Raw genomic sequence first — 15761 nt, forward strand, 5'->3', positions numbered from 1 at the left:
TTGAAGTGTAGGTAAGTTTATTTCATGTTAAATAAGTGTTGTATTTACTATTTTATGGACTGCTGCAGTTACTACAGTTCTAAAGGTTTACTGTCACCATGTAAACACACCTTTATGCTTTTATGCTTCCATTATGCTTTGTCATTTTTATTGTTACAAAGACCTAATCTTAGAATACCATATAAGCAGTGGCGCCAGAATTTATATTTACCTATGACAATTGTCATAGGTAATTTTAGTAGGTAGGGGGTCACTTTTGTCATTCTATAGCTATTTTATGAAAATTTGTTCAATAGACAACATACAAACTATACTTGGTGTATGGTAAAGTAATTATAAGAAATAGGTAAGTGTCAAAATTTTATGTGGAGATGTCTTATGTCATAGGTGAAATTTTGGACTTCGGCGCCACTGCATATAAGGTATTGTTACTTAAGTACTTTACATAGGTACCTATTTAGTTTATTAATTATTTGTATTATAAAATTAATCGTCAAGACGGCAATATACAATAGGATTTATTTACTGTTTAAATTAGTTTTAGTTATTTCATATTTACATAGAAACCTATAGGTATTTGGTGCAAATAGACAATTATTAAACTTTTAATATACCTACCTATTTAAATTATAATTATAAATTTTAAACCCTAAATTTAACATTTTATTGATTGGATAGTAACTATCAGGCAGTCTTCTAAAAAATATTTTTCTAATAGTTTTTAAATAAAGATATAAATACTATTAACCGAGTATTTTAAATACAAGAAAACAAGTACTTTATGAGTACTGGCAACAATTTTTAACTACTAGATATTATATTATGCTCATGTAGGTACCTATCATAGTTTTGGTAGTTTTGTTACTATATTTCACTCCTATGCTGCACTGTAACTGGGAAAGACAGTTAGAACTAAACTACAAAAATATCAAAAATAATGTTTTGGTTTTATATTGTTAATAATATCATATTTTATAAGGAACTGTGTCTATAAATACTCTAAGTCATAAGGAATTTATGGCATTTAGTTGGGTAAATCATCAAGACTAATTGTTTTATATGGTTATATTATCAGTCTTAAATTGTATTTAGAAAAAAAACAATATTATAATGATAGAGGTAGGTACTCGAATGATTTACAAGACCGCCTGTAGTTTATTTTTTAGGTACTCTAGAATTTTATTCCTATACTTGTGTAGATTAATTTATCAATTCATTAAATTTTTTTTAAGATACCCACCTCAGCTTATAAAAAAAATAATCTTCTATAATAGGTTACCAACGTGAAAGTTAATATTTTAATATTAAGTATTTTCTATATAATAGTTTTAGTAGGTAATTAAATATATCTAGTAATTATCTTTCATGGCATACATTTAGGTAAAGAAGAAAATGGGGAAAAATAAAAATATACCTCTTAGCCGTAGAACCAAAAAAAGACGTATTGCAGATCAAATATCAATAATGACTAGAAGTCTTCAAGCTAACCATCCTATTATTTCTTCAACTTCTCATGAAAGTCCTGAATTGATACACCACAGCTCAGATATTTCTGAGAATGAATTTATTCAATGTAATGAACTGCCCAATATTTTACCAGATGATCTTATTTCGGATAATCAAAGACCTGCTTTATCTTCAGAAGACGAATTAGTCAAAACGAGTAATTCATTAGAACAATTTATTGAAAATGTGAGAATATGGGCTTCAAACTTTAAAATCTCAAACAATTCGCTTGATGCACTTTTAATTATATTGAAGGAACATAAATGTTTTCAACAACTTCCTAGAACTGCTAGGACTGTAATGCAGACAAAACCAATAGATATTAATAATATGCATACAGTAGAGCCTGGTCACTATTATCATTTTGGTATTAAAAAAGCTATTAAACGGTATTTACCTAATGAATTTGAAGGATTTGATATTAAAATTGTTATTGGAGTAGATGGACTTCCCATTTCAAAATCTAATTCAAACCAATTTTGGCCTATACTAGCCTATATTAGACCAAGTAGTGCAGTTTTTCCCATTGGAATATATTTTGGTAAATTAAAACCAAAAGATAGCAATCAATTTTTGGATGAAATGTGTAAAGAGGCAAGTGAACTTATCACAAATGGATTAGAAATAAATAATATAGTTTTTAATTTTTCAATTGATGCTCTATGCTGTGACGCACCTGCGAAATCATTTTTATTAAAAACCAAAGGACACTCTGGTTTTTATTCCTGTACTAGATGCCAAATAGAAGGAGAATATTTACAAAACAGAATGTGTTTCCCATATGAGTCACTTTCAAATGCTTCACCTAAACGCAGCCATAATGATTACTTAGGAAAAAATAAAGAAGAATTTCATATTTCAAATGATGTATCAATTATAGCCTCTTTACCTGGAATTAATGTTGTTACTTCCTTTTCATTGGACTACATGCATTTGATTTGCTTGGGCGTGGTTCCCCAGATAGCAAAATCATAATATAATAATGTTATTATGACATTTCATTTGTAACGAGTAATATTATTTAATCAATATTAATTCATTATAAATTGAGTACAAAAGTGTAATAATAATATTATAGTAATATTTTTTGGCCACAATACCATCATTATTATAATATTTGTAGAAGAATATTATAAAAACAATTTAAGATTTATATAATTATAATATTCCAAAATAATAATTTTTCAATCGTTTTATGTTCTCATTTGAACATTATAATAATAATGTGAGAAGGTTTTTATAATATTATTTTTACGTTTTTTAAACACAATATCAGCAGCTAAAAAGTTTGAATATATTATAATTCTTATTTTTTGCTTACAAAATGATACCTATGTACTTTGACTTACACATTTAATGAATTTTGTAAACAGTTTTTCCATAAGCCAACATACCTTAGGCTGTTGAAATAACAGTTAGAAAAAAAGCATCTATTCTTAGTTTGCTGTACATTTCAGTTTAACATAAAGCTATTATATATACCATTCAAGACTGTATGGATATTTAAATTAAAATGCAGTCAGTAAACAAAAAAATAAAATATTTCTAATTTTTATTTAAAATAAGGAAAATATAATGAATAGCTTGTAAAATAATATTTATAGGCATATATAATATTATTATAGTATCATAAAATAAAAATAACAAACTTTTGTAATATTACAATACAAATATGAACTTAATAAACAGGTATTTTATATCTTTAAAATGTTTGTTTTAATAGAATAATTGAAATTTAAAATTTTTGGTTAATCTATATTTTTAGAAGATTTTCTAAAACCAGCACCAGCTATGTATTTTTTAATTGGGTCTTCAATAGTTGCGTTAGTTGAACTTTGGAAGTTTTTCATTTTTCTAATCGTTTCTGTAACAAAATATGTGGACTATTAACTATATAGTAGTTGAATTAGAAAAATATAACGTAATATATTATAAGAAAACACTCACCAAAAACTATTGCACATGATCTTAATGAACAGAAAATTTTCTTTTTTTTTTGCCCAACATAACTATATTCTTTTAAGACATCATCGTTGAAAAGTGCTTTTAGTAAGCCTCTTACCGTAGAATTAAGTTCTTTTTTTTGAAGACGTTTGAGCTCATTTACCTATACAAATGTGTTAGATAATTTTCATTAAATATATCCTAAGTGTTATAAGTTATAACTGGTTAATTAAAGAATAATTCATGTAAATTAAAGGTACAATAAATTATATTGTTAAATAAAATGTAATATTTTCACTTACAACACATAATTTATAAGACTTTTCCAAAAGTTTTTCTTCAAATATAAATAATTGTTCTTCGTCCATTATGGGAATCATTAAATAAAAATCTTCTGCTTCTGTTGATATATTTTGGTGAGTGGAGCCTTTGGTTTCATTTACTTGATTTATTGCAACTGTTAGAGCCTGTTCCATTTCCATCTGCTTCTGTTGAATGGACTGTACATCATACCTAATCTTTAATACCACATTTAAGATCCTGTTCAAAATATCTGTAATGGGAAAATAATATGTTTAAACAAATCAAAAGATTTATTAATTCCTATAAGTATCAATACAACTAATAAAATCTTACCAGAATGTTGGTCAGATGAATTGGTGCCTCTTGGTGTGGTGGCTAAATTACTCTGCGGTGAAACTTCATTCATCCTTTTGTGATCTTTAATAATATAATTATTGAATTTTGTAGATGAATATGGCTTAGGCATCATGTTTTTGATTTTTAAATCATCATTACAATTGTGTTTAGTTGATGTGGATGGTCTATGGCTAAGATTTGATAACTGTTTGGTATTATAATCTAGGGAAAACAATGAATATTTTGTAATAATATATACTCAGTCATAAGTCATGACCATTAAATAGTTAAACAAGTAACGTATTTACCTGATAACACTATTTCTTCATGAACATCAGGAATTAATGATTGATAGTTGTCTTGTGATATGACCTTAAATGGAGAAGATGATGTATATACGATGGATGATATTTCATGATTACTTTCTGGAGTTGTTGATGAAGACTTATTCTCTGATAATATATATATATTTAACATGGTAATATAATATAATAAAATATAATTTTTAACTAAATTCAAGTATGAAATATAAATAATAAAATACCTTGAATTGATGTACTTATTGGTTTAAAAAGAGTTCTTTTTACTTTTGAAGGAGAGCAATCTGACATCTGATGATTAGTATGACCTTAAAAAGACATAATTAGAGATGAATAAATAAAATCTTTAAATGTGGGCGTCAATAATTATAATATAATATACCTTCATTTGAAAATCTAGAACCAATCATATTTAGTTTGGATTTTAATGATTGTGTCTTACAATTCTCTATTGTACTGATCTCTTTATAGTTATGTTCTAAATTTTGGTTAAAATCTGCAAATTAATTAAAAAATTAAAACTTAATAGTTATAAACAATTTATTAAAACAAAAAAGGTAAACATACCATAACTTGTAACTGTTTTCTGCTTTTTGGGTGAAGTCTCAAATGTTATTGACCTATCAAAATCCTCCCTAGAAACTAAATCATCTAAAAAAAGACAATTAACCAGTTATTAAAATAAATATAATAATACTTACTTAAGTACTTGTATAAATTCAATAGGTATTTACCATTTTGTTTATTTTTATGTAATTGTAATTTTTCAATATACTGAGGAGGTTCTACATTTTTGATTGTAGTTTTTTTTTTCCTTTTTGTGTTTTCTATATTAGATAGGTCACTTGTCTCCTCTGCCAATTTAACCATTTCTCGAGCTTCATGTAATGTTCCTATTAAGTAAATAAGTAGTAATAAAATAAAATAATCTACTTATTTATAAAATATTTACCAATGCCTTTTTTCAAAATTCTTGATTTAAAATAATTAAAATCAAATTTATTTGGAATAGTCCTACGTTGTATATGTTTTTTTGTATCTTTTTTTGGCCAGGCACACATGTTATTTTTAATCCAGTGAGCAGGAACAGCTTCTACAGCATCTTCATCGTCAAAACTAACTATGATCCACATTTTATACTGGTTTATTGAACTAAAAGAAAATTTTAATTAATAAACAATTTTAATATGTTTGGTATACATATGTACATGTGTTACATAAATAACTGAAAATTAATATAATAAAGTTTGTTCTAATCAGTATTTTTTTTTTTAAATTGATAAGAATGAAAGTTATTACATTGTTATAGTCAATAAAATAATCATCTTTCAGTTCTTTCTTTTACATGGTATACAAATGTTAATAGTACATACATATTATGTTTGTATATAATATAGCTTATTACCATTATTATTTCTAATTGGAGTAATTTAATTTTGGATGACCATTTTCCGCATAATACACATTAATTAATTGCAGATGACTTCTAATGTTTATAATATATTGATAGTTAATATTTTTAAAACTTAATTACTATTGTTTGAACTTTTAAGTTCAAGTGATTAAACAAAAAAAATTAATTTAATAAAAATACATTTTTAAAGGTAAATTAATGATTTGAGAATCTATTTTATTGTATAAGGTTTATATTGTCCAATTTATTAAATTAAGTTTTACTTTAACGATTGGTATAAAGTTATACCAATGTCATTTGCAAAATATCATACATAATTATACAAGTTAACATATAATATAAATAAACTATTATAATACTGTGTGTAGTAAAGGAATAGCTATAAGGTTGCTGTTTCTCGGAAATATCATAACCTTGTTTTTAATATCACTTATGTGCCAGTAATCAAAATCATCCGATAATTGTTGTACTTCATATATATTTAGGAGCGATGACCGAATTGGTTGATTGTAAAAATCTTTTTTTTGAATAAATTTCTTTCCTATTAAAACAACTTCTCCAGTTTCTTTTAAATGAGCAATATTGACTAACTTGATAATATCATTATTATTGGTACAAAAATATGACTCTGCATCAATTTTACTTTTAATTTTGAAATTGTCTTTTACTAAAGTACTATATTGTGGATTAATTGTTATATTATCTACCAAAGGCCCTCTATTATGAAACCCTAAAATAATATAAGTTTTTGGTTTTGTTTTAGTAGGTTGGATAACTAAATTACTTCCTTCATGATATCTGTTTACAATTTGTTGTAATGGCTTGTCTGGCTTCCTCAGCATTGTCTTTAGAACCTTCATGTAGTTTTCAAATGGAAATGCACTGCATAAATCTAATGGTCCATATCTTCGATAATCGTCAACTAAATGGATTAAGCCATGAATATTACTGGATACCAAATGTCGTCCATAAATTTGTTCAAACGATTTTACAAAATATTCCAAAAGATCTCGTGCATATTGGACAAATTCACTAAGACCTGGTGTTAAAAGTATGGTCATAGCTACACTTAAAGCTTTAAAGTTTTTAAAACAGTGATCACTCAACACTTTATCCAAAACTATTGGTCCAATATATAATAAAAAAGATCTAAACTCAGTTGCTTTCCAACGAGCTACTTCAATTAATGTTCTAGGTTTTCTTGAAAACTCGCATACAAAAGCTGGTTTTAAATTTACTATTAAATCTGATAATTGATTAATTTTCCATGATGGCAAACGAACACTTAAGGGGCCTTTCATCCATAACATTAGAAGTTTTTTGACTACACCCAAACAGACCAAGTGCATATAATCTAACGAAAAACCTTTAACAATATCAAATCTGGGTATTTCTACCAAACATGAATTATTAGAAAACACATGATGACTAATTTGAGCTCGTTGAACATAATCATGGTGTGTCCTTTCAGATGGTCGGTTACATGGTTCAGAATAAGGATAGCACAACCGGTTTTCAATATATTCCCCTTCAATTTTGCAACGTGTACACGAATAAAATCCATTATGTCCTTTAATTTTTAAAACAAATGATTTTGCTGGAACATCACAACAAACAACATCCAGCACAACTTTGTAAAACTTTCCATTGATGAAAATACCGTTTAAAATTAATTGTTCAGCTTCAATGACAAAGTCTTTTAAATAATCATTACTGTCATTAGGTTTTTGTGTTCCACAATAAACTCCAATAGGAAAAACATGATTGGAAGTTGAACGTATGTATGCCAATATAGGCCAAAATTGAGTGGAACTGCTCTTAGAAATAGGTAATCCATCAATACCTACTACTAATTTAATTTCTTCATTTGAAATACTATCAAGAAAATGGCGTATAATACCGTTTTCAATCCCAAAATGATAGTATGTACCCGGATTGACTTTTTTAATACTATTGCATTCGACAGACTTTGTTTTTAACAATGTTCTAGCGTCTTTGGGTAAACAAGAAAAACATTCATGTTTTTTTAAAATGGTTAAAATTCCATTGAGTGCAGTATGCGTTATCTTGTAATGTAAAGCCCACTGTGCTAATTCTGACTCAAATAAATAACTATTTATCTCTATGTCATCATTTGATACATTTGAATACTGTCGTTGTTCATCAAGTATCTCAGGCCTAATAGTATTTTGTTCAATATCTGAACTAAAAGTGTGTTGTCTTTTTTTTCCACATTCGACTTCATGATTATAACTGTTTGTTATTGGCATGTCTCTAACCAAACTACTACCTACTGGCTGAGATTCTAAATCTGATGATGATATATCTAAGTAAAAATAGTGAAAAATAAACAAAAATGAATCCAAAAATACCTACATATTATTATAATTATAATAAGATAACCTAAATTTTATACTTAAACAACTGTAGGGTTCTGGAGCAGTATCTGGAATAAAAGCTTCTACCTCCTCTTTAATTTTTCTCCTTTTGGAACGAGCACTTAGATATTTATACATTTTTTTTATAAACCTATTTTATAACAATGTTTTTAATAATAGTTAATAATAAAATTCTAAGGTTTTATATTGCAAATTTTTTTCAACCTATTATTACTATACTATCATTTAACATCAAAGAAATACAATAATAATATAGTTATTAGTTATTACAAATAGGTAGGTACCTAATAGTTTAATTAAAAAACTACTACAAATATTGAGTCCAGGAATTTAGATACAAAAGAGGCCTCGCACAAAATTGTGAACTAAATATTTCTAACAAAAAAAGCTAATCATAACACAAAATGCTATGATGTACCTACCTATTATAGTAATTAGTCCTATTATTAATATTATAATCACTTAAGGTATAGGTATACAAAATATTTAAATAATGCCTACGTTTTGGGGGGTATTTGGTAGTGAAGGTGCTACAAAGTGAATGGTTAATACATTTTAATTAACTGTTGTCAATAAGTAATAAATATGTGTACCTAAAGGTATATAAACAGCTATTGCTGTGGAAGGTGTGCCATATCGACATAACGATGGTAACGATGGTTTTATGTCGGGCAAGTCACACCAGTAAGATACTAAGCTGGATCAGTATCAGTGTAATTTGCCTCATAAATCATGAGCACAGTTACCTAATAGGTACATATATAGGTATATTATTATATTATACTTATATTAATTCCTATTATAGTTAATACATAATAATATACACAATATTGTTTATACATGTTATATAAACATTTTAATTTTTAAAATTACAATAATTCTTTGCACACTATGTATTATCTTTGCATGGTTAGGTATAGCATGCAAAACGAATATTTTATATTATAGCTTACCTTATAGATCTCGATCAAGTTGAAACACAACACAATTTAACAATATAACAATAACAATATAGGTACAGCACTATAGCTGAAAACAATTTGTACGGTTAAAACTTAAAGTTATTACAGTACGCGTGGACTAATATAAGTAACAATATACGCGAGATATGCGACTACGAGAGTCGGATAGTGCGATGGCAAACACTATCAAGTGCGACAAGTCACAACACAGCGGCACAAAAAATATAAGCACACAATATTTATTGTAAGAATTATGAGCCCGTTGGCCGTTACTGGGAATCCATTTATTTATAGAATAATAACAATAGGTACGTATTGCGAGTTGGAGAAACGAGCGAAGAACTCGCACGTACGCCAAGTGCCAACATCATAATATTATAAATTATAAATGCTGATTAGTGGTTACTGATTACAGACTTAAGTAATAAGTAATAAGTATACACTATAAGTTATAACTGCGTTTACGGTTAGAATCATAGACATATAAATAAATGGACTGCGCTCAGAGAGAAGTCAGGGGTACGATATAGAGTAAAAGAGAAAAGAGAACGTGGGGGAAATATAGTATTAGTTTCATATTATGTTAATGATTACCCTCTTTATGTTCTTTCTCTCTTTAATCTCTTCGTTCTTTATTCTTTCTTTCTCTATATGATTCCCGTGCATTGATGGCAGGGTGGAGTGGAATGCGCTGTCCATTAAACTATTATAGGTCTATGCCCCCAACAGTTTCTATCTCACTCACACAATTTACATTTCAGATTCGGATAGATGGGGGGGTGAGGAAAGCGCAGTCCATTTATTAATACGCGTCTATGGTTAGAATATATACCGCTTTCGTGCCCAAAGACTGAGCTGCCGATAATCGCTTTGCGTTCTGTGATTGGCTGATAGACATCGGAAACCGTCGTTGATCAGAGAATCATACAAACATCGCAGCTTTGGCGATTGTTAAACAATAACAAAATGTACAAACAAAAAAGGTAATAATTAGCAAAGGAATATTATTGTATGTAAATAAAATACATGTGTGATAATCGCAAGAGTAAACGTATACGCCGCGAGTGGAATCAAACGATTAATAGTGTGATAACTGATAATACAACTCACTACCTACGTATACAGATGCAGTTCCGTGGCGGCCGACATTAACGCTCGCTGTAGTGTCCGTTTTATGGGCACGAACAAGATGAGTTTTGGTCGACCAAGTGGTATATTCTTAAAGTGAACGGAGTATAGTAAACCTGTGGCGGCGGGATATATGATTATTTTAAGTAATTGCTTCATGTCTGAACTGGGTGGGTGTAAAAATATATATATATAATCGTAAGACCTCAACACAAATATCATGGCAAATATACTACATAATAATATGAACTACAAAAATACAAAAATATTTTTAAAAAAGAAGAGGTACTCCACCCCTTTGTATTCAAACACAGTTCCACAGTATAATATTATAATGTATACATTTTAATATACTACCTACTATTTACTAATTACTATAATACCTACCTAGGAGTTAGGACTAGCATAATAATAATATACTTAACTCATTATCAATATTGTTGTTAGTTTGTAAATAATTTATTTAGATGATGATCATGGTAATATATTTTGAGTGTGCAAACTCCCTGTAATTTTAAAATACGGTAAATATTTTGTTTAAGTGGAGAATTCGTGGACAAAAAATGCGAAATCTCCCTGTAAAATGCTATACGGTAAATATTTTTGTGTGGGTGGCAAATAGGTGGACAACGAGTGTGAAATCTCCCCGTGATTTGTATTACGATAAAATCTGCAGTGTGTTCGAGCGGGATATCTTCCCTTGAACGTAGTGAAATTACCGCGGTGAAAATAAAACATACTGTGAACATACAAAATATGTATACTAAACTGGGCAAGAGGTGCGAGGAAAATTAATGTACATATAGGTACCTATTATACTCTTTCACCTTTGTGTATAGCATTATTATATGGCTATCTATATATATATATATATAATATTATAGAACCAGTGAATTACACATAATCATAATAATATTATAATTTCAATATTATAATATTTTAAAATAATATTAATAATACTGTATGTTGAAAACATTAAAATATTATTATTAACTAATTTTACTAAAAATATTATAATAATTATATTATAATAATTTTATTATAATTTCTATAAAATAATATTTTTATTACCGTATAAAAAAAATATTAAAATAATATTATTATTAAATGACTGAAAAAATATTATGTTAATTGGATAATTATGTTATTATAATAATATTATTTTTATAACAATATTTGTGTACTGTAAAAATAATAATATTATATTATTATCATTACACAATTGCTATCTGGGTCGTAAACTTATTATGATGTGGATTAAAGGACCTGTAAGTGTTCGTTATCCATCGTGGAAAATAAAAGAAGTTTCCTCAGCTATGGAAAAATTAAAAGTACAGATTCCATGTGAGTTTGCTCGAAAACCCCGTAGCTTCGACGAAATAAGTCGATGGAAAGCAACTGAGTATCGAACATTTTTATTGTACACCGGTCCAATTGTTATGAAGTCAATTCTCAAAAAACATCACTGGAAACATTTTCTAGCTCTTAGTATTTCCATGACAATTCTTTTAAGTCCAGATCATTCAAAATTTTTATTCATCGCTCGAAATCTATTAGATTATTTTCTTAAACGCTATGAACAAATTTATGGATCCTATTTAATGTCTCACAATGTCCATGGTTTAAATCATATTTCTGATGATTATGATATGTATGGTCCTTTGGATAATGTTTCAGCATTTCCCTTCGAGAACTACATGGGACAGTTAAAAAAAATGTTGAGAAAACCTCATAAACCTTTAGAGCAAATAGTTAAACGTTATAATGAAACTTTTTTACTACCATTAAATGAAAATAAATTGAAGCAAAAACAAATATGCTCTGGATTACATCAAAATGACCAAATAATACAAAATAATATAAATGAATTGCAATTTAAAACTTTAAATTTGAAAAATGTGACACTTAAGACACATGTTGAAGCAGATTCTTATTTCTTAACCACAAATAATGAAGTAGTTAAACTTATGAACATTATTCGTTCAACAGAAACACATGTTATAAGATTAGTTGGCAAAATATTTTTACAAAAATATGATTTGTATCAAAAACCTTTTGAATCTTCTAAGTTGAATGTTAATGTTGTAAATTTATTAAGTAATGAATTGTTTGACTTTAGTGTTCAAAGTATAAAAAAAAAAATGATTTTAATACCGTATTCAAATAATGGTTTCATTTCTATGCCTATTGTACATAATGTTAATGCTTGATTTTAAGTTCTCAAGTTTCATGTGTATAAATTTATATTTAAGTTATTATATTCTATAAGTAAAATTTAAAATTTTTAATATTGTATTATAATTTATTGTAGTTTAAAACATGTCGTGGTCTGTAGTTGAGTTTACTACCGACAATTCAATGTATGTTGTACCATCTTTTTGGTTAAAACAAGATGAGTGTGCTTGGCCAACACAAAATGTATCCAAATTTATTACTCGACGCAAGCAGCCGAATGAAATAGAATTCATTTATCTAGACGCAAAACAAATTGGTAAAGCATTAGGTATGTTTCAGATGGTTTTAAATATAATTGTTGCAATGGTTTGTTTATATTATTATTACATAACATGTTATACAGACTCATATGAAGATGCAAAAGGTCAATTGTCCATAGCAGAATTTACATCAGATATGTCATCAAGTGAAAATAAGAAGAGTAGAAAAGTCCGAAGAAAGAGGCCTTGTGATTCGGATGTTGATAGTATAATAGTGAAACACAAAAAAAAAGTATTGCCGAAATCTGTAAAAGAGAAGAGTTCTAATAACTTATGGAATGTATTATCCACTGATGGATCATCAAGTAAGATTTACATGAATTATAAAATCATGTTTTTAGTAAATTGATTAATATTGTATTATAAATTAATTAGGCGAAGATGATGAAATTGCAATTGAGAAAGGAGACCACGCTTTAAAGACATTGTTACCAAACTGTGCCCACACATCAATTAGTTCATCAATTACAGAGGTCACCATTCCTGCAGTCGATAAACATTTAGTTCATGAAAAGAGCTTTAATTCATTAAATATATTATCTGGTAAGTTAAAAATATATCTATAAATAAGGGGTGGGCAGTAACAAAGGTAACCTTGACTGATTGGACTTAAGAGGCTACTGAAAACATAATGTTAAAACTAGGTATTATTACTAAATTATTTATAATTTATTAAATTATGTATAAACTACACTATTATTATACTGCTACTTTTTCAAACAGTGTAAAACTGTAAACTAATATTGGCAATACTAATACAATATGTGTGTGGGGGTAATGGGCATCAATTTTAATCAGAAATAAGTATTAATATTGTTGCTAATTCAATTTATTTCCATTGTTATAGACCCCCTATACCCTATACCCTATACCCTTGTGAAAAAATCTGTGTCCGCATCTGGGTGTAACTAAAACAATCATTGATTAATAAGGTCACTTTAAATAGTAATCGATTGTTTTGATTTAAATTTAACTGATTGCTCAATTATTATATTTGTTTGTTTTCAGCTAGTTTCGACGAATCTATAATAGTTGACCCTACTAATGTCAATGAAAATGAAAAAGTCAAATCACAAAATGTGTTAAGTCAAGGTAACATTAAAATCTTTTTTTTATTCTATAACTATTAAATATTAAAATTAATGAATACTTTTTATTTTTAATAGATTTTGATATATTTTTAGCGGATGATTTTCAAAGTACTGTTTTCAGCTACCTTGCCAAAATAAGTGTTGATATAGGAGAAATCAACAAAACATTAAACAGGCATGAAGATATTCTAAATACTTCATCTTTTGGAAATAGAACCAACGAAAGTTCCTCTTCTGATATTAACCAGCATTCAAATTTACGATTTCCAATACAAAATATGACTGAACTTGAACAATGTGAAGAATATTTAACTGATAATACATTTAAATCAAAAATGGTAGGTTAAATAAAAATTGAAACATTTTTACAGTAATTTGTAACTAATGATTATTTTTTTTTTGTCATAACATTATTTCAGGTAACACAATTAAGTTATCTAGCAAAAAAATCGTTATCCAGTACTGTCAGACAAATAACATCTAGATTGATAAGTGATACAGTTTTACAAGAATTTAGCTATATTGGACAAAAGAAGAAGAAAATATTTAATAAATTATTGATTTGCAATCTCATTATAGGTGAGTTATTATTAAAAATATAAACTCAGTATTATTTTGATTAAAATGTTTTAATTTCTTACATGTTTTTATACCTAATTATATTTTTGTATTGATTTTAATTATTTTAGATGCTGTCAGAAATATATCAAAGTTTTCCAATGCTGTAAATTTAGAAATTGAAGAACCACTGAAAGTTTTTATAGCAGGTGCAAAGTCTAGAATAAAAATATAAGTGGATATTTTATATTATATTATACAAGTTACAATCATTATACATACTTATAATATGTATAGTTATTCAGATTTATATGTTAGTACTATGATATTGCAGTTAATTATTCATTATTTTAAACTTTTTTTTCAAATTTTAAATTTTTATTTCTTTAACTTATATACTTAATAATAGATTCAGATTCAGAATTTTCTTTTTGTTACAATTTTAGTTTTCTAACTAATTTATTATATTACTTTTTCACAGTTTTGTTTTATGAATAAGTTTTTTTATTTAATTGTTTATATTAATGTATTATAATGCATACTATAATCTATATAGTTTTTCAAATTGTATAAATAAAATATTATTTTTTTTGTTTATTTATGTTAGTTAATTAGTTATATACGCGTATAACTGATTCTGACTTTATATATATATAATACGCAGAGATGTTTAATTTATTTTGTTAAAATGTATCGTTATATTTTGAATAAAGTAAATTCAAAATAAAGTGTTTTAATTTAACTATTTTAGGTTTTATTTTTTAACCCAATACTTGGTTAAAGAAAGTATATCAGTCAAATAAAATTTTGAAAATCATTGTTTTACTTACATAAACTTATGAAGTACAAAATAGCAAGCAATCCGATTAGTAAATATACAATTTATTCATCTGATTTTTTTATTTTTTATTATTATTCAATAAATATAATATTATTATTTTAAAAATGTCTAATAATATTATAACATTTTAAAAATAACATTGTTAATATAATATCGTTATTAATACATAATTTTATCAAAGTTTGCTCAACACAATTGCATTATTATAACATTTGTATAATATTATTATAATGATTATATAATCATTATAATAACATTATGGAACTATTAAAATATTTAAGATATGATTATTTATTCATAATAATAACATAACAAAAATGTTATTATAATATTTATATAATTATTATTTAATCATTATAATAATACTATAAAAATGTTATTTTTTTATAATGTTATAAGAACGTGTTTGTGTTGGGCAAAATTTGATAATATGATGTATGAATAACGTTATTGTATTAACAAGC

The 15761-nt window shown here is 26.6% G+C and overlaps 3 protein-coding genes across 3 annotated transcripts; 2 read left to right on the forward strand and 1 right to left on the reverse strand.

The window, feature by feature from the left end:
- Positions 1–2817: 2817 nt before the first annotated feature.
- LOC132937194 (uncharacterized) lies at positions 2818–9412 on the reverse strand. Its single transcript, XM_061004017.1, has 11 exons — positions 9176–9412; positions 5362–5561; positions 5144–5302; positions 4977–5060; positions 4792–4905; positions 4634–4717; positions 4398–4541; positions 4087–4311; positions 3753–4003; positions 3454–3613; positions 2818–3370 (listed from the first exon to the last, which is right to left on the reverse strand). Exons 2-11 carry the CDS (start codon positions 5540–5542, stop codon positions 3255–3257), a joined length of 1518 nt encoding a protein of 505 aa, XP_060860000.1. The 5' UTR covers positions 5543–5561; positions 9176–9412; the 3' UTR covers positions 2818–3254.
- A 3217-nt stretch (positions 9413–12629) lies between these two features.
- On the forward strand, positions 12630–14036 carry LOC132933065 (uncharacterized). The gene is made up of 5 exons (XM_060999399.1): positions 12630–12815; positions 12891–13112; positions 13183–13350; positions 13816–13899; positions 14020–14036. Exons 1-5 carry the CDS (start codon positions 12632–12634, stop codon positions 14034–14036), a joined length of 675 nt encoding a protein of 224 aa, XP_060855382.1. The 5' UTR covers positions 12630–12631.
- An 83-nt stretch (positions 14037–14119) lies between these two features.
- LOC132934264 (uncharacterized) lies at positions 14120–14784 on the forward strand. Its single transcript, XM_061000552.1, has 3 exons — positions 14120–14236; positions 14318–14477; positions 14588–14784. Exons 1-3 carry the CDS (start codon positions 14177–14179, stop codon positions 14689–14691), a joined length of 324 nt encoding a protein of 107 aa, XP_060856535.1. The 5' UTR covers positions 14120–14176; the 3' UTR covers positions 14692–14784.
- The last annotated feature ends 977 nt before the right edge of the window (positions 14785–15761 follow it).

This window comes from Metopolophium dirhodum, chromosome 1, assembly GCF_019925205.1.
Source record: "Metopolophium dirhodum isolate CAU chromosome 1, ASM1992520v1, whole genome shotgun sequence".
In the NCBI taxonomy this organism is placed as follows: Eukaryota; Metazoa; Arthropoda; class Insecta; order Hemiptera; family Aphididae; genus Metopolophium; species Metopolophium dirhodum.